Below are 19152 nucleotides of genomic sequence, written 5' to 3' on the forward strand. Positions count from 1 at the left end.
AATAATTCATCAGTTGTGTATAACACCCAGTGCTCATCATATCACATGCCTCCTAATGTCCATCACCCAGTTACCCTATCCTCCCATCCACCTCCCCCTCAGCATCTCTCAGTTTGTTTCCTATAGTTAAGAGTCTCTCATGGTTTGTCTCCCTCTCTGATGACTTCCCATTCAGTTTTCCCTCCCTTTCCCTATGATCCTCAGTGCTATATCTTAATCTCAACAATTAAGTCAAGTGGTGGTAATAACTCAAGCATGGAATCATGTATTCTAAACCTGTACTGCCCTTGTCTCTACTACAGTGCTTACATTTGTTATTATTATTGGTATTGTTTTAATGTTTCCTGTTCATAGCATATTTCATAAATGAATTAGTGAAATGTGTGACTGCAGAAAATATGATGAATCATGCATGACAAAGACTTTCTCCTTGAGCAAATTTGAGTCAGATTCCTCTGAGTCCTCTTTCTGACTAGGCCCTGACTTCAGACTCTGCCCATTTCAATCAGTTTTAGCAAGTATCTTGCTGAGTCAATTTTTCAGAAATTTCCTACCCTATCCTTGATATCTGATCAAATTCCTTATCTCTCACCCTTGGTATCTTATCCCTCTTAATATCTGATCAAATTCCTCATCCCCCACTCTCAATATTTTATGATGTTAGCCTTCGTTCAGCAATAATCCTGTCCATTTGGTTCAGCCAGAATCCTCCCTCCCTTATTCCTGTTGTTCCCTGTTAATTTTCCATCCAAAGTCTCCCTCATGCTCATTTCCTATAAATCTCCATTTGTCCTTGCTGTATTCAGAGTTGAGCCAGATCTCTCTCCTATACTACAAAATCCCATTGTAGTAGCATCCCTTGAATAAAATCTTCTCTACTGTCTTTGACATGTGTCATGAATAATTTTTTCCTTAACAATCAAGAGGGTGCGAATAGAGAACCATGACAAAAATCATAACTTCCTATAATGGACATTTGCTAGGTTTACCTGATAAATATTCTTTTCCTCTTCCTCTTCCTCTAAGGTACTACCCTCAGTTCCAGTTCTTAGTAGAACTGCCAACTGGCCCAGGGGTGGGCAAGTGAGTCAAATGAGGCCAAAATTAAAATTCTGTTGAGAAATTGGACCTTGAGGATTGAACCATGGGTGATAAAGGGTCAGTGCTCCCTTATTCTAATGGCCCATTAATTCTTGCTTTTTTGGTTTCTATATCTATCAAAGTCTCTGCCTTTCTGAAGGTAATGACCATTCATCTGAGTATACAGTTCACAGAGTCTCTTTTCAGTGGCCCATGTGGGCCAAGGTAGTAGAACATAATAGGTCTCTGTGAGGTGTTTTTTTTTTTTTTAAGATTTCATTTATTTATTCATGAGAGACACACAGAGAGAGGCAGAGACACAGGCAGAGGGAGAAGCAGACTCCCTGCAGGGAGCCTGATGTGGGACTCAATCAATCCCAGGACCCCAGGATCATGCCCTGAGCTGAAGGCAAGCGCTCAACCACTGAGCCACCCAGGTGCCCCTCTCTGTAAGTTTTTAAAAGATGTGTTTGTCCCTGTTGCACATGGCCATTAAAGACAAATGTCTGGATGGGAGAGGGATATTGGAAAAGATGAAGTTATATCTACTCAGCGATTTTGTGGTTGGTGGAGAGAAAGCAACACCCCCATACAGGACCAGTGGAGTGGGTGGGTGGGTGGGTGGAGGGAACATCCTTGGCTAGGATGTACGGAGGAAAGAGAGATGTATGGGGGGAAGAGAGATGTTAATAATTTTTGTCTTCAGTAGAGGGAAGAAGAAAGAATATGGCAGCAATACTGAAATATTTGGGTGCATTATGGAGGCAGAATCTGAGGGGGAAGCTGGCCTTAGGGCTTATTTCATCTCACAATGTTTTACCCCAGTCACATATCCACATGAGTGGGTCTCTGGACATTTCTCAAAAATAGGAGAAGAAGTATAAAATTGTTTATCCTCCACAATTGCCTGGAGAACCTTGGAGACAAGCAGAAATCTACCATTATTGAAGGCAAATAAAATACAGCAAAGACAAGACGTGGTATTTGGCAAAATTGATATGAGGAATGTCCTTTGACCAGGCTTTGGCTCAATTGGAATTCAGTGACAAAAAGGGGACCCAAATAAAGAGATTCTCTTAGAAGCACAAGATATGGCTTGTGAGATTGTGACAGACCACAACGTGGAATTCAGATCCAATTTATATATAGCTGAGTTGACCTCAGGGCGAGGCCAGTACCTGCAATTCATCCGATACCATGGCAGAGGATGCTTTGAGATCATGGAGAAGGTTTATGGCCATTATTTTGTGAAGTTGGTGGAAGGCCCCCCACCTCCACGTGTGGCTCCAAGGACGGCAGTCACTCATGCCAAAGAGTATATTCAGGAGCTCCTCACCAGAACCATTATTCACATTCTGATGGGGGATTCAGACTCCACAGTGTATATATTTTGCCATTTAATTCTTAAAAACAAACAAATTATAGACAAATACTTTTTTATGAAAAAAAATTTGTCTTCAGAACTGCCCCTAAAGCCTTCCTCACAAAGGGAAATGCCCTAGTGTGAGTCTCCCAAACTTTGGCAAGCTTCTTCAGTTTAACTGACCACTAGGTCTGCTTCTCCCTGCTAGATAGCTCTGATCATGATTTGAGTGCCATTTATTTTAACTTGACAGGGAAGGCTACTGGGAAGAGCAGGTGATGGCCCCAGCTCTGGCACTTCCCATGCAGAACATCTGTCAACACCTATGGACATCTTTTCCACCCCCATTCTTATGAATGTTGCTCAGTCATGACATGGGGTGGGCAAACGCTGCTGTTTGGTGATGTGGACACATTGCCCAAGCCGGGCCTCCAATAAAACAAGGACTAGATTCAATTACTCAAACAGAAGCTGGGAACTCTAGGGCTTACCAGCCTGCCAGGAAGTCACATTGGGGGTACTCAACCTGTGCGCTTCCACAGATGTGGATCTCCTGTGGGAGTTTCTGACAATTGTCAACAGCATTTTCTTTCTGGAGGCCCATGTGGACCTCTGGCACTGCACTTCTTGTGTAGAATTCAGGCATTAATTTGCCTCCTTCTCAAAAAGACATGGGCTTATTCTTTTAAGGGTGGTCCTAAGAAAACACCACCAGGAGGTCAGACAGCCCTAAAGTGATTGCAGAGATCTACCTAAATGAGGTTACTCTTGGTTACTCAGGGGAATCTTTCAGAGCAATAACTGACTTATCACTTAAACACATATTGCAGACAGTTTTCCCTACCATGGGAGTCATCTGGTTAGAAAAGGTGATACAAAATTTGTTTTCTGATTTTAATGACATGATCAGTCTGGCCATGGGAAGCACTCAGGCCAGCCTCATCCCACTGCCTGAGGTTATTATGGATATCAGGATTGCCCTAGACTTCTTCCTGAAGGGACAAGGCAGACACTGCGCACTCCCTAATACATCCTGCTACACCTGCATTAATGCCTTACACCGCATAGAAAGGTCAGTACAGAATCTTAATGACAATGATGGTTTATTAGATTTGTTCAACCTGGCTGCATTCAGGACCCTGGAGGGCATAGCTGGAGGTCAACACCCCAAGTTGGCTTCATCCTGCTGCTTAGGTCCTATTGATAGTAACTTTAAATGCTGTATGAAACCAAATGAATGGATTTGGCCCCAGCCTCTATTGGTCAGAGTCATCAGAATGTCTCACTTGTCAAGAAATTCACAAGAAGCCAAGAGAGTATAGAAATAACGAATGGATATTGGGGGAGCCAGTTCTCCATGGATTTATGCCTGCACATCTTGTGGGCAAAGGCACTGAAAGACTTGGTCCAGCCTATCTTTTCAAGGATGTTTATATAGTGAATATATTTGAAATACGGAAAGAGTATCTCTTTCCAGAGCAGATGGCAGGTTTGCTTCCTGTCCTGTCCCTTTAAGGAAAACTCAGCCAGGATTACTGTCCATTATAAAAGATTTGGGGTCCCTATGTTCAGGATTCCTCAGGGTGCCCCATGTTTCCTCCATGGTACTTGAGGAATGAGGGAACAAATTTGAACATGAAGTTCATGCTACTTACTGTGCCATTAGTAATGAAGTCCTTTGTTTCTGACTTAAATACCTTGCATTTTCTGCCAGCATCCATGACATTACAGCAGGCTAGCCACAGCAAAAATTTCACACCCTACACAGTTCCTGATAAAAAATTAGGTAGGCAGGTGAGTTTATAAGTATGGAGTTCGTAGGAATGGTCTGGGAGTTATAAGTCCTGAAACATCCCTAATTTGCAAATGAATGAGCCTGAATCTTAGAGATGAACAGCTTATCCAAGGTTATGTAGGGCAAGGTTACACAGAGATGAAACTAGACCCAGGTATATGTGCTCATTGGTCAGGCCTGGCTGTGAAGTTGAGCTGCCTCAAAGCTTGGTTCTTTTTGCCACTTCTTGTTCTCTGACCCTATTTCTTAATTTAGGGGATAGGGATAATAACAATAACAGTTAACAATACCAGCTAATGAGTTATTCTGACTTTTAGTTTTAGTCTTTGTCAGACATTTATCACAATGCGCACGCACACACACACACACACACACACATACGCTTGGCACTCAAAAAATTGTTCCGTAATATTAACATTACTTATCAGTGCACTTTGTACCCACCACCAATTGGCCGTTTTATCAAAAACTGATTAAAGTGGAACGGTCATATGAGGAACTTCTAAGCCAAAGTGTTAAGTGCTATGAGAAACCAGCACCTGGGTGGTTTTGTTTAGCTGTGCATCTGTGATTAGAAGGTGCAAAACTGGCTTTGGGGACAGTTTGCTTCTTCATAAAGCAGCCATTCAGGAACTTTCTCTCAGAAGTGTTAACACCTAATCTTCCAAAGACCACCAATGACAAGCCCAGGATCTGTTAAAATCAGATTTATTCACTTAATATAGTGAGGGAAGACATTCCTCAGGAACCATAGAGTGCTGCTTGCCACGAGGGAGGAGGAAAGCATCTTTTGCAAAGTTTGGACCACCCCCAAGGGAGCTGAGGCAGGTGTATGGGAAGCAGAGGTCAGTTCTGGATTGGATGCTCTTTCTGAGGGGAAAGTAGTAGCAGGAGGGATTAATCAGGTCTTGGGCACTGCCTTAGTCAGTTCAGGCTGCTACAACAAATGACCCTAGGCTGGGTGGCTTAAACAACAAACATTTACTATTACTTGCAGTTCCAGAGGCTGGGAAGTTCAAGATCGAGGTCCTGGCAGATCTGATGTCTGGCAAGAGCCTGCTTCATTGTTCGCAGGCAGCCATCTTTCTGTTGTATCCTTTCATGGCAGACAGCAGGGAGAACACACTCTTGAGTCTTTAATTAGAAGGGCATTAATCTCATTCTAGAAGGATCCAATCCCCTGACCTAATAACCTCCCGAAGGCCACACCTCCCAGTGACATCACACTGAGGGTTAGAATTTCAACATCTGAATTTGGGGAAGACAAACATTCAGGCCATAACAGGTGTTGTCATGAGGACAGGGTACCTTAGCAATTGGGTAACCCAGTAATACGTGGGACTGGCAAAGCAGATCGAGGGACCTCATTGGTAAGAAAGCAGTAGCTCCTCAAGAGGGAGTCCTCACAGCGTTTTACAGATACAGCTTAACCTTAGAAAAACAATGATTCCTGTGACCCATACAGTTGCCCTGATCTGTGCCTGTCCTCCCAGCTCAATTAATTCATGGCAAGCATGTGGCTTTCTTTTTCAGTACAAATTGATTTCCACTCTTTTAATTCTGGCAAATATTGCCTTTTTAGAGTTAGTATGTTGTCACTCAGGATTTGGCATGTTTGGATTTGCAACGACGGAAACTGCCAAAGTCCAGGGTCTTGGTTTGCTGAACCAAATCTCTGTTGCTATTTCCCAAGGTAGGGACTCCAGTCTCTCTCACGCCATGCTGCTGCCAAAGGGTTTGTGTACATTGGCTTGTTGTTGTTTTTTAATTTAATTGCTTATATGTGTGTTGAAATGGTGGTGATCATGAAAGCCTTCAAATGGGCTTTCAGTGAAAACAGTGGCAAAGCTTCACCTAGAAGTCACTGAGGAAAGTTCTAAGAACTCCCAGTTGGTAGGAGCCGAGAGAGAGAGAGAAAGGGAGAAGAGAAATCTGCCTCCCTAGGTTTTGAAAGTCCCTGGACAAAATGCTAGGACTGTGCATTCACCAGATGGAGACTCCATGCAGGAGAGCTCTCCTGAGCCTCATAGCCTTGTACTCCTCCTCCAGGAACAATTTTTAATTTGAAACCAGGGTTTGGGAAGGAAGAGCAGTGGAGCAGGGTCCAGAAGGAGGAACCACCACAGACCATGGGGCATAAGAGGGTGGAATGCAGACTCTCTGGCACTTCCTGTGTTGAGGTATAGGTGGGCTCAGCTCAGCAGGCACAGGGGTAACCGTGGCCCCTAAGGTGGGCTATGTAGTTCCAAAAACCCAAGAAGAGAAATGAATGGCTCAGGTGACTTATTTTTTGGCTAGGAAGGAGCTAATGGCAACATAAATGGAACAACTAGGGAATGATGTTGGAACTTTAAGTTTCGTCCTTTATATCTCAACTTTCTCTCCTGTCTTCCCTCGCTCTATATTATGTTCTCAAAAAGTTTCTGGCTTGATATTCCTGTTCATTGATTTACTCTTGAGCTGTGTCTTTTCTGCTGTTCAGCTCATCTGGCAAATTCTTTAACTATAAAAACTGTCTTCCCCTTGTAAGATCTTGTCTCCTTACCTAGTCTACTTTCTGCACGTGCCATCATCTCTTAGCCCACAGCATATTAACAGTATATGTTATTTTTGAGCCCCATTCTGGCCTTTGAAAAAGATTCTCCATTTATAGAGATTGTCATTTCTCTTTCATGATATTGGTTCTTCCTCAGAGGTGTGTAGTTGTTGGTTATTAACAAGTCTGACTTGAGAGTTCCCTGATAACTTGGGGTCTTACTCTCCATACCACAGAGGGTGGTCTAGGAGGAACTCATGCCTGAAGGCAGACCATCCTTGTGCTCCTGCCTGGCTCAAAGTGAGACATGAGGCCTTTATGGGGGTACTTTCCCCATCTTTATGTCATGGTGATGATTGGATGATCTGATACATCAAAAATTGTATTTTTATTGTCTTTTCATGACTGAGAAGTAAAGAGGCATATATTATGGGAATGCCAAATAAAAACATACAAAACATTACTTTTTTTTTTTTTTACAGAAACTGCTATATAAAAAAAGATACTTTGTCCTGTCAGATATGTAAAGAATTGACTTCTTTTAAGTCATCTTGTAGATATAAAAGTAGGCTTCAGATAATCATAAGGAATACTTTTTCCTAGTCCTCAACTGATATTTAAACTAGGAACAGAAGGATCATCTATCTTTCTAGATTTTCCTCAGAGCTTTTATAACAACAACCTTTCAAATAAAAATCTCTGAATGCTGATGAAATGAATTATTAGTTTATATAAAACTGAAACATGCTTTGGGGTGCTGGGTGGCTCAGTCAGTTAAGTGTCTGACTCTTGATTTCAGCTCAGGTCATGATCTCAGGTTTGTGAGATTGTGCCCTTGGTTGCACTCTGAGCTGAGTGTGGAACCTGCTTAAGATCCTCGCTCCCTCTGCAACCTCTCTCTCTCTCACACACACACACAACACACATACACACACACACACAAGATTGAAATACGTTTTAAGTTGAGCTCAGAATGCTTCAGGCTACCCATGCTTCTTGGAGATGGCTTCTCAGCATTCTTCAGGGAGACAGCCAAGGGCATGTATCATTCTCCATAGCTTAAGCTTAGTCTTACGGAAAATTTTCAACTAACAAGATTAGAATGTAATATTTCTAGTTTATGTTACTATCCTTCAAATGCATTAATGGTTTCTTTTATAGTATCCCCAGAATTGTAATGGGCTTATGCCAAGGATAGGATCAGACTCACCAAGATTTTAAAAGCATAGCATTTTCTCTTTTAGAAATTCCCTTTCTCTTCCAAAAAAGAGGAAATTCTATAAAACCAGACAAAATACAAGAGGCAGAGTTTCCGGCACTGTGCCAAAGTGACACAGACTACAGCCCCTGAGAGAAAGGACACTCAGGAGGTAGCTCCTATAATTGCCCCAGCACTGTCTAGGGACAATTTCCTGACCTCAGTACAGGTACCTGGAACATAGTATGGTGGCCTGATGGTGATGAAGAAGACACTGGTGTGTGGGGCTACAGAAATGGCTGAATCCAAGAGACCAGCCACAGCTGGGCAGTCTCCCTGCAGCTATCATGGGCATGGTGCCTGCCACTGTGCTCCACAACCTTCTCTGGCCTGAGATCTGAGCTATGCTGCTTTTCCCCATCTGAAAACTAGAATGCCTATCTTGCTGTTATCTGGTTTTGAAAATATTAATTTTAGGCAAGGATAGCTAGGAAGGTTGTGAACAGGGTAGAGGAATTTGGGAGTCCGATGCTATGGGAAACCCAAGTCATTGTTGGCACCATTCAGTGATTCTTCAGTGAATAGTTACCAGAAGGCCAAGTGCCAAAAAGATAGTATAGAATGTGGGCCTTAAGAGGATATTTGGACTTTTTTTTTTTAACAACTGTCAAGTTGGGGAATCCCAGTCAAACTAAGAATATTGGATCTCATTGTCCTCCTGGCCTTTTGACCTTTCCCTGAAGCCCTCAGTTAAATAGTTTGGTCCTGTCCCCATCACCCCAAAGAGGACATTTGGAGACAACTGCACCCTGAGAAGTTCTGTGCTATAAATTAAGGAGTACTGTCTTGCCCTCTGTGTGATCTTGGTCTTTCCGTAATTCTTGGTTTCTGTAACTGTATGATTTGAGGTATTAGTTTATGGCAGCCATATCCAGTACAGAAGTGCCCTGATTTCTATCTATCGGTTGGTATGACTTTCTCCACTTGTTAAAGATTTTGTTTATTTATTTGAGAAGGGAGGGGCACATAAACAGCGGGGAGGGGCAGCAGGAGAAGCACACTCCCCACTGAGCAGGGAACCAAATTGGTGGTGGGGGTAGGGAGGTCGGGGTGGGAGGGGGGGCTTGAGCCTAGGACTTTGGGTCGTGTGACTTTGGGACTTTGGGACTTTGCTTGACCCAAAGGCAGAGACTTAACTAACTAAGTAACCCAGGCGCCCCACCCAGGAGTCTTTTCACCTCAGCAGAGTTCACTGCTGAGAAGAGTTACATTTCCTTTTACCTGGAATAGAGAAGGTGAAATATCTGATTTTAAGAAGGATGATATATCATTATCCTGGAGTGGTACAGGGTGGGAGGTGCCATCATTAGTTCTAACCCCGGTTTTGACTTGCATTCATACCAACCACTTGTCTGTTTTAAATTTTCTTATCCTGAAAACACAGTCTTTTATAATATGAATTTTTTTTTTTTTAGACTTATGTATGGGACGCTTGGGTGGCCCAGCGGTTGAGCATCTGCCTTTGGTTTGGGGCGTGATCCCGGTCCCAGGATCCAGTCCTACATTGGGCTCCCTGTGAAGAGCCTATTTCACTCTCTGCCTATGTCTCTGCCTCTCTCTGTGTCTGTCATGAATAAAAAATAAAATCTTAAAAAAAAAGAAAAAAATTAAAAAGATTTATTTATTTTAAAGAAAGGGAGAGAGATCCTGCATACACACATTGGGGGAGAGGCACATTGGGGGAGAGGCAGTTGGGGGAGAGGCAGATGGATAAGAATCTTCAAGCAGACTTCCTGCTGAGCATGGTCCCAACACAGGACTCCATCTCACGACCCTGAGATCATGACCTGAGCTGAAACCAAGACTCAGAAGCTTAACCCACTGAGCCACCCAGGCTCCCCTATAATGTTAAGTTTTACTGAGTACTCTCAGCTGATAGCTCTGTGATTGGCCTTGGTCTAGAAAAGTGCTAAGCAAATCAAAGTGCCAGCTTCGAATTCAGCAATCCCACTTTGACAGCTTCTAATACTATTTGTTTTGGGTCTTCTACAAAAATTAAAATAGCAGGTAACATTTACCAAATGTCTGCCTTGTGTCAGGGCAGGCTGTAGGAGCTATGGATCTTCTATTTAAGGAAACATAATAAAGCTTGCTGTTCTCGCCTCCAACTGAGCTTGTTTTGCTTTTCAAAGGCATCACTTAATGCAACAGGGGGGAAGTGGCTGCAGAGCCTGCTTACTCTGCCAATCTGTGAAACCAAACCCAAGCCAAAGGGTTCTGGAAGAGATGGGGGCCTAACAACTATTTCCCAGTTGAGTTTCAGTGAGATCTAAGTGTAGTTGGTACCTATTAGATAGTCTGTTGATAACCTCTCACTGCCACCCATAACCTAAACCCCTTTTCAGAAAACTGCTTATTCATACCCACAGATCACCTACAGGTTGGCTGAGGGGGAGCAGCCACATTTGCCCCAGGCCCCAGGACCTGCCCAAGAGTTAACACCTGACCACGCTGAGCTGCACTTGAATTATGAGCTACACTCTTCTGAAAAAGGTGAAGTCCTTGAAGGGAAGCAGAAAATAAAACTAGTGATGGAGGAATGTGATGAGCAGAAGGGGCTCTAGCCCTGGGTGGCAATGGGAGGTACAGATGGCTGGGAGTAGAAACCTGCCCCCACTGAGGCTGCACAGGAAGCACCAGGCTTTTCAGGGAGGTGATGGATGTGACCCTTGGAGAAGAAGCGGCACAAAGCAAAAGGGAGCTACCACATGGAGCTAGTAAATGTAGTTTTGAATGAACCGAGGGAAAAGGCATTGAACTTGAAGACTTCTGGGCGAGTGTTGGAGTTCTGGGTTGTGAGGTTCTCCACACCTTGAGGTACAGACCCGACAGGAGGGAGAAACTCAGTACCAACACAAGCTCACCTCTGCCAGCCACCTATAACTGGTGCAGCTGTGCAACCAGCCTTCCTCTGGCCACTGTCAGTATCTCCATGACCTTGTCCCCTGCCTCACCAGGTGAGGTTTATTTCCCTCTGTCTACACATCCATGATGCTAGTCTTCACTGTGATCTCCCCAGGGCCCAGTGGGTTAGAGCAGGAAAGTGAGAGGAGTTAAGAAAAGGTTCCAGGACTCCTGGGAGGCTCAGTCGGTTGAGTGGTTGAGCATCTGACTCTTGGTTTAAGCTCAGATCATGATCTCAGGGTCCTGGGATGGAGCCCTCCTGGGGCTCCACACTCATGGTAGAGTCTGCTTCTCCCTTTCCCTCCCCCTCTGCTCCTCCTCCCACTTGCACTCTCCCTCAAATAAATAAATAAAATCAGAGAGAGAGAGAGAGAGAGAGGGGAAAGAGTCCTAATGTGCTGGTTCTGTTACGTTACTCTCTAATCTGTTTTAATCTGATTAAAGGTTACCTTATAGAAGTTAGTGTGTGATGAAGTGGAGCAGAATCATACCATGAGTTTTACCAATTTTTTTAAATTTTAGAGTCTCCTGTACATGTCTACTGCATTGAATGCCAGCCAAACTCAATAGTTCAGTGATTTTAAAAAGATCTTTCTCCATGTGACATTTCTCTTTATATAAAATCAGAGTTGTTAATGATTCTGAATTATTTCATGTTTCTCTCTGTTGTCTGATAGAAGAAAACATTATACTCAAGAAATATTGTGGGGTGAAAACTGGTCTCTCACTTTGTTACTTTTCATTCCTATTATTTTAAATTTTTATTTATTTATTTATTTTTAGATTTTACTTATTTGTTCATGAGAGACACAGAGAGAGAGGCAGAGACATAGGCAGAGGGAGAAGCAGGTTCCTTGTGGGGAACTTGATGCAGGACTCGATCCCAAGACCCCGGGATCACAACCTGAGCCAAAGGCAGATGCTCAACCACTGAGCCACCCAGGTGCCCCCCTATTATTTTTTTAAAAGAAAAAGAACTGTCTTGAGAAAAGGACAGAAAACCTAATGTCAAGCAAAAAAGTCTCTCATTTAAGCCACAGATACAAATCCAAGAAACAAGTCAGCAGTTTCCCTTATATATTATGGTATTTATGAGCACTAGTATCCAGGTGGTTCTCTTATAAATTATCATGACATTAAAAATACAAAGTATATTATTATATCTTCATCCGAACATCTTCCGGCTAAATTACAACTGTTCAGTCAACTGTTTCCTCCTTCATTAAAAAGACAAGTCAACCAAAACACCATCATGGTAGAATGGCAATACATTTGCTAGTGTCATGGAAATGCAAATAGTGCAATTTAATTCACACAATCTCTTAACACTGTGGTAATCTAACAAAGGTCTCTGAAGCCTTTGTTATTTTATTTTATTTTTTTAATTTAATTTAATTTAATTTAATTATTTTATTTTATTTATTTGAAAGAGCGAGAGAGCTAGCACAAGTCAGGTAGAAGGGCAGAGGGAGAGGGAGAAGCTGACTCCCTGCTGAGCACAGAGCCCTGTCCGTCTTGATCCCTGGACCCTGGGATCCCGACCTGAGCCAAAGACAGATGCTTAACTGACTGAGCCAGCCAGGTGCCCTGAAGACTTTGTTATTATTATTATTACTTTTTTAATCATTAGCCCTTTAACAGAGTGCTTCAGAGATAACCTTGAGCTGATGGGATTTCTTGTATTGATACTGAAACCAGTAACCATTAGGTTAACGAGACTACTAAGCACAGCTGCAGACTATAAGACCTGCAAGAACAGATCCTTTTTACTTAGCCTTGTTCATTTGCCTTGGATTTCCCTGACTCCATAGGCGAGGCAGATTTGAGGCTCTCCCTCCCATCTCTCCTTTGGCTGCCTCTCATATAAACCCTTCCCTTACTGCATTCTTGATGTTTCAATGATGGTCTTTGCTGCACATCAGGCTGGCAAACTTGGGTTTGGTTACTGTATCAATATACAGGATAGGGGATCCCTGGGTGGCTCAGCGGTTTGGCACCTGCCTTTGGCCCAGGGCGCGATCCTGGAGTCCTGGGATCGAGTCCCACGTCGGGCTCCTGGCATGGAGCCTGCTTCTCCCTCCTCCTGTGTCTCTGCCTCTCTCTCTCTCTCTCTATCATAAATAAATAAATAAATAAATAAGTCTTTAAAAAATATGCAGGATAATCATTTAGACATTTTGGCTCTCTGATGAACTTGTTGGAAGGAGGTATATCCTTTGCTAATGAAAGATCACTTTTCATCTTACTACCTTTTTAAGAAATGCCATATGCAAGCCATCTAAGAAAAATACTTAGGATACTGGAGAAATGGGATTCAGACTTAAGTAAGTCTGTTAAAATCATAAAATGTGTTGCTCTGAAACAAGTCTTGAGAAAGATTGTCAAGACAAAGTGTCTTAGTGCTTTCTACCTAGAAAGTGAATTCATGCCATATGTATACTAGTGAAGTTATAGAATGAAGATAAAGCTAATCATCACAGTGATGGCATATACATTAAAGCTTGGGTGAATAAATTCAATTTCTACAACAAATGAATTTGAGAATTATATTCCCTATAATAAATACAGTATCTTACAACAAACTTGTAATCCTAGACTCTAGATAAAGAATTAAATTCCATTGGAGAGGGAAAAAAATTTTGTACCTAAAAATAGATGATTACAGGAGGTTGTTTTACCCTTCATAGAAAAACAACTAGCCAGAAACTCAACTTGGTAATGCTAAAAATCAGAGCACACAAAGAGAAAAGAACACTAGCTCACTAGCTCACTTGGCTAGTGTTCTTTTCTCTTTGTGTCCTTATGACTGATAAAGTATTTTTCCTCCTTCTTCTTCTCTAAGAAGTAAGAACAAGTTCAGTGTTGGTTTCTCAAAAGTGATTGCATCATTGATCTTATCCTTTCAAGGAAATACACTGTTTTGTTTTGTTTTGTTTTTTTTAATTAAATTTAGGGGCACCTGAGTGGCTCAGTTGATTGAGCATATTACTCTTGGTTTTGGCCCAGGTCATGATCACAAGATCCTGAGATCAAGCCCACTGTCTGGCTCCATGCTCACCCAGGAATCTGCTTGAGATTCTCTCTCTCCCTCTGCCCACCTCCTCACCTGTGGCTTGCATGCATGCACACCAAATAAATAAATAAGTAAATACATTCTAAAAAAAATAATGAAATGCCCTATAGCAGGACTTCCCTCACCCTTAATCTCTTACATCCTAGACTTTCAAGCCAACCCTCTGTCCCATATCCAATACTTTGCTCTAATGTGCATTAGGCCATATAATCTTATTATTCCCAAATCTTAAAGGAAATTCTCAGCCTACATATATTTAACAATCTTATTCATTCATTCACTTACAATGTTTTTGTTGTTGTTGTTTTTATTTACAATGTTTTAAATTGCAGCACTGCTCAGACTTTGCCTTCTAACACTACCTGGGTCACTGATCATTATACTTTCGAAAATTTCATTCATTAGAGATTGGCCAGTTAGAGATTTGCAGATTCAGACTTTTTTTAAAAAATATTTTATTTATTTATTCATAGAGACACAGAGAGAGAGAGGCAGAGACACAGGCAGGGGGAGAAGCAGGCTCCATGTAGGGAGCCTGATGTGGGACTCAATCCAGGGTCTCCAGGATCACGCCCTGGGCTGCAGGCGGTGCTAAACTGGAACTGCCCCTGATTCAGACTTGAGCCATGATATTATTAGTCAGGATTGGAACAAAGAACATATAGGGCTCCTGAAATAAAATAACCAAATTAAAAAATTTAGGAAGGAGTTACACAAATGTCCGCCTATACACAAACACTCCTTACTGTCCCTTTGTTGTTGAAAACTCAGGAAAAAGAGAACATGTCCCCTCTCACCCCATCCCTCTTTGTTAGCCAGAATGCCTTCCTCACTGAAAAAGCAAATGATCCCCCACCTGCTGCACTGCCACTAATTTGTGGTGTGATTTCAGGCAATTTAGCATAACTTCTTAGTATTTCAGTAGTAAACCCCTGGGGTTGTTGGGAAAATTAAATAAGTTAATAGTTGTAAAGGGAAAAGCACAATGGCTGGCATTTAACAGTCATCGAGGCAGCTGCTATAATTGCACCTCCTCCACATCAGGGTTTCACTTGCTTCACCATGTAATCCAGTTTCAAGCTCAGTGTAGCCTGGAATGGTGGAGGTCTGCAGAATTGCAGAACAGGGATGTTTTTTAAAAATCTGTAAGAATTCACTACTTTATTTCTTAGAAATTGGGGAAATATTTGTGGGACTTGAAATTTAAAGGTGTCTGATCCAGAGGATTATAATTTTGAATCAGATTCTAATTTTGAATCCAGTATTGTTATCGGCATGATCACACGGCGTGCATGCAATATGCTAACTGTGATAGGTGGTTACATTTCAATAGTTTTCTAGGTTATCTATTATAAACTTGGGCCTAATGGTGCTGTGTTAAATTACATAAATAGATAAGAAATCTGTTGGCATGATAGAGCAGTGGTTCTTAGATAATTAGTTGTCTATAGATATTTTTGATTCTCACAACTGAGAGGGCAGTCTAGGATAGAAGTTGGGGTGTGGGTTAAACATCCTACAATGAGCAGGACAGGCCCCCACAACAAAGAATTATCTGGCCCCAAATGACGGTAGTGCCAAAGTTGAGAAACCTCTATGTGGAGGAAGGAATGCCAAGATTGGCATGCTGAAAATACTGGCTTTGAGCCACATGAATGTTATTCTCATTCATGCCCTTGCTATGTTCCCAAAAGGAGAGGAAAATTATTTTTATCCCTTGCAGAGGAACTTTTTAATTAAGGACACAAGACAACCTGGGTTCTGGTTGTTAGTCTCCCGTTTTCCTTGCCAACCCAGCATGCTCATGAATCCATCATTCTCAGTGGTAGGGATTCAAGTTCTGTGAAAGTTCAGTAATGTGGACTTTTGATCACCAGAGCTGTCACTGTGCAATGCCTAATTTTTTGGCCACTGTAATTCACACCAAACCCCCAATCTGGCACCCTGGCCTGAGATGACCAGCCAGCTACCTAGTGGTATGCCAGTGACTTTGGACTTCATTCCTTTTGGAAAAGGCAGGAATTTTTCCTTTACCAGTACAGACACATTCGACATTTAGATTTGCCTTTTCTGTCTGCCCTGCCTCTCCCAGCATCATTATGTGTGGAATCTCTTTTGCACCAGGAAATGATGGAGAATCAAGCAATGGACAAGTCCTTTTGGACTATAAAATAGAGTGGAGCACATTAGAAAGAGTAACCAAAATATTTTTTAAGATTATAAATCAAATAGAAATTATTTTATCACAGCTAAAACTTGACTATTTACAGAAAAGAAATATTATTAAATTGTAAGAGATCAGCTGCATTACTTAAACAGATGTTTGATTAGTAATTAAAATGTTAAGGAAAAAGAAAGTTCTGACTTTTTTGATTAATTTGGAAAAACAGAATGCTGTTTTGAGCACTGTGCTCTTTTTTTGAGCATTGTGCTCTTAAAATTAATTAGAAATGAATTATGTAAACATGAATCTAATAACCTTTGTTAAATATTTAAGTGATGTTACAGACAAGATTGCAGACTACCTTCACTCAAGATCACAAGACAGCTGCCAAAAGCTTGTAAGACAAGACACTTGTTTACTTACTCTATCCTGGTTATAGAATAAAAGTTCTTTCCAGAAGTCTGACTGAACCAATATTGTTCACTTTCCCCACCTTGAACCAATGATAATTGTCTGGGGGGTGTCATGTGTTGATTGGTTCTAATTTTGGTTTCTGGTTCTTTTATCATAAGGCCAATGGAATCACCATATTTGGCTTAGACAAATCAGGACCCACTCGTGTGGCTAGGAATGAGATTATTATCTCTGGAATAATGTGAATCATAAGGGGTACAAATAAATGATTGATGAAAATTGGAGATCTGATGCAAAGGAGGAAGGGAGGAATAGGTGTTGAGGGATGAGTGTCCACAAGGAGCAAATTTTCTTTCCCTTGTCAAAGAGCAGGACCACATACTTGCCAACGTTGTAACTAACTCTCTCCTTGTTATCTGTCCTCCTGGTTGAGCAAAAAACCCAAACGTAGCCATGTGGCAACTTCAACTTCTGTTTCAGTGAAAAATTTACTATATCCCGAGGTGTGTGTGTGGGGGGGCGGGGAGTGTAGAGAGAGGGAGAACACATCAGTAAAACTTTTAGACCCATAGAACCAAGAGTCCTGGGGAAAGGAAGCAGGTGGTTCCTACGACCATAGGAAGAATCCTCTTCTATCCCTCATCCAGCTCTCCTCTTGGATTCCTGTATCTGTGCATTCTTCTATGGGGAGAATAAAACTGTATGTGCCACTAATTCAATGTATCTGAAAGGCAGCAGACAATACCTCATTGTGGCACCATTGGTAGCATAGATGAAACTGACCCACAAAGCAGGGAAGACCAAAGAGAAGATTCCAAGAATTGAGCAGGAGCTCTGATCAAAATGTGCCTGAAACTTAATCTACTTTCTGACTTCCTGTTCTTGAGAAAATAAAATAAAATATAAAATAAATATAAAGTTCATTGCTTCTGATTCAGTTTTATTATTATTATTTAGATTTTATTTATTTATTTATTGAGAGAGAGAGAGAGAATGGCTGGGACACAGGCAGAGGGAGAAGCAGGCTCCATGCAGGGAACCTGACATGGGACTAGATCCCGATCTCCAGGATCACACCCCAGGCTGCAGGCGGCGCTAAACTGCTGCGCCACCGGGGCTGCCCTCTGATTCAGTTTTAAATGGAGATTTTGTTAGCTGACTCCCCCTCCAAAGCTTCTAAATTGATACATTATAATATAATAAGGTCATGAAGAGTGGTGAGATGCTGTTCTAATAGCAAAGGTTCATCAAGAGTGTTATTACCCCACACTGGCAGAAGGATCATGACCTCAGGCCCTCAGGAATAAAGCCCTCATGTACTCTGCTGAGCACAGACCCCTAACCAATAGAACTGCTGGCCAATGTGACAGTGGAAGAAGAATACCAGGTGTATCCTCTATGCTTTATTTCAATCTGTATTTCTTTATCTTCTTTGTCTTCTATTTATTTTAAAAATTTTCCTCCTCTTGATGCTTACCTCTCACATTATTCTCAGGAGTTTGGGCAATGGTTAAATTCATCACGGACTTCAGAATATTAAGAAATATTGGGATGGAATCAGAAGTGGAATGAACATTATTGGGAGCTTATAAACTCAGAATAACATCTAAGCATTTATTTCTAGATGCAAGAGGTAGGCATGACTTTGACTGTCTTTCATTGGTAAAGGGATGAGTGTTTACAGTCGTATGTGGAAACTTGCAGGATCTCAGGAACATTTTTGGAAAGCCTCAGAAGGATTTATAGTATATGTGTGTATGTGTGTGTGTGTGTGTGTGTGTGTGTTCTGGGAAGTTAACTACTGGAATATGGTGGTATTGGAATGTAAGTGTGGTTTTCTCTGCCCAGCACCCATTCTTTGGAGAGCTGTCTTCACTCACTCCATATGGTACTTGAGATGTTAGCTCAATTCTTTTGAGATTACATGGAAAGATGGGATTAAAAGGGATTTATTTGGGGAAATGCCTATCAGAGATAATGAAGAGGGAGCTGGGAGAGGCTGGAAAAGCTGAAAAATACTCCCAGGCTTGACTCACATCCCTGCTGAGCTCACAAGTTGTCTGGGAGCAGTGAGTGGGGAAGTATGGGCTGTGAGCTAGCCTAGTGATGGATGGATTCCTGAGCACAGCATCAGGGCCCTGAATTGCTGAGGGCCCTGCGGTCAGAGACCTGAGAGGCTCATTCCCCTTGTCTGCACACTCAGTAACAGAAGGGAACATGCCAGTCCCCACACACCTACCACAAGGGAAATGAGACTAAATGGATCAATTGACATACCCTTTCAGGAATTTCAATTTCCAAAGAGAAAACACACAATGGACTTACCGTCAGAAGCAGAGCCACAAGATGGCAGGGCTCACAGAGGAGTTCCTGCTGGTGAGGACTTCAGTGCTGCCATAATTTCCATCTCAAGAATTTATGGTTCAGGGATCCCTGGGTGGCGCAGCGGTTTAGCGCCTGCCTTTGGCCCGGGGCGCGATCCTGGAGACCCGGGATCGAGTCCCACGTTGGGCTCCCGGTGCATGGGGCCTGCTTCTCCCTCTGCCTATGTCTCTGCCTCTCTCT

At 42.2% G+C, this 19152-nt stretch overlaps 2 protein-coding genes and 1 pseudogene across 2 annotated transcripts in view; 2 read left to right on the forward strand and 1 right to left on the reverse strand.

Annotated features, from left to right (window-relative positions):
• EDARADD (EDAR associated via death domain) overlaps positions 1 to 19152 on the reverse strand; it is a 149974-nt gene that overhangs the window by 96241 nt on the left and 34581 nt on the right. The gene's annotated exons all lie outside the window — the stretch shown is intronic.
• Positions 1807 to 4500, forward strand: LOC144312016 (large ribosomal subunit protein uL22m pseudogene; annotated as a pseudogene).
• Positions 5465 to 19152, forward strand: part of ERO1B (endoplasmic reticulum oxidoreductase 1 beta) — a 108628-nt gene continuing 94940 nt past the window's right edge. The window contains exons 1-2 of the mRNA XM_077894408.1: positions 5465 to 5608; positions 10402 to 10525. Of these exons, the coding sequence (XP_077750534.1) occupies positions 10502 to 10525 (24 nt within the window). The 5' untranslated portion in view covers positions 5465 to 5608; positions 10402 to 10501. The remainder of the gene's footprint in view (positions 5609 to 10401; positions 10526 to 19152) is intronic.

This window comes from Canis aureus, chromosome 4 (assembly GCF_053574225.1).
Source record: "Canis aureus isolate CA01 chromosome 4, VMU_Caureus_v.1.0, whole genome shotgun sequence".
Classification (NCBI taxonomy): domain Eukaryota; kingdom Metazoa; phylum Chordata; class Mammalia; order Carnivora; family Canidae; genus Canis; species Canis aureus.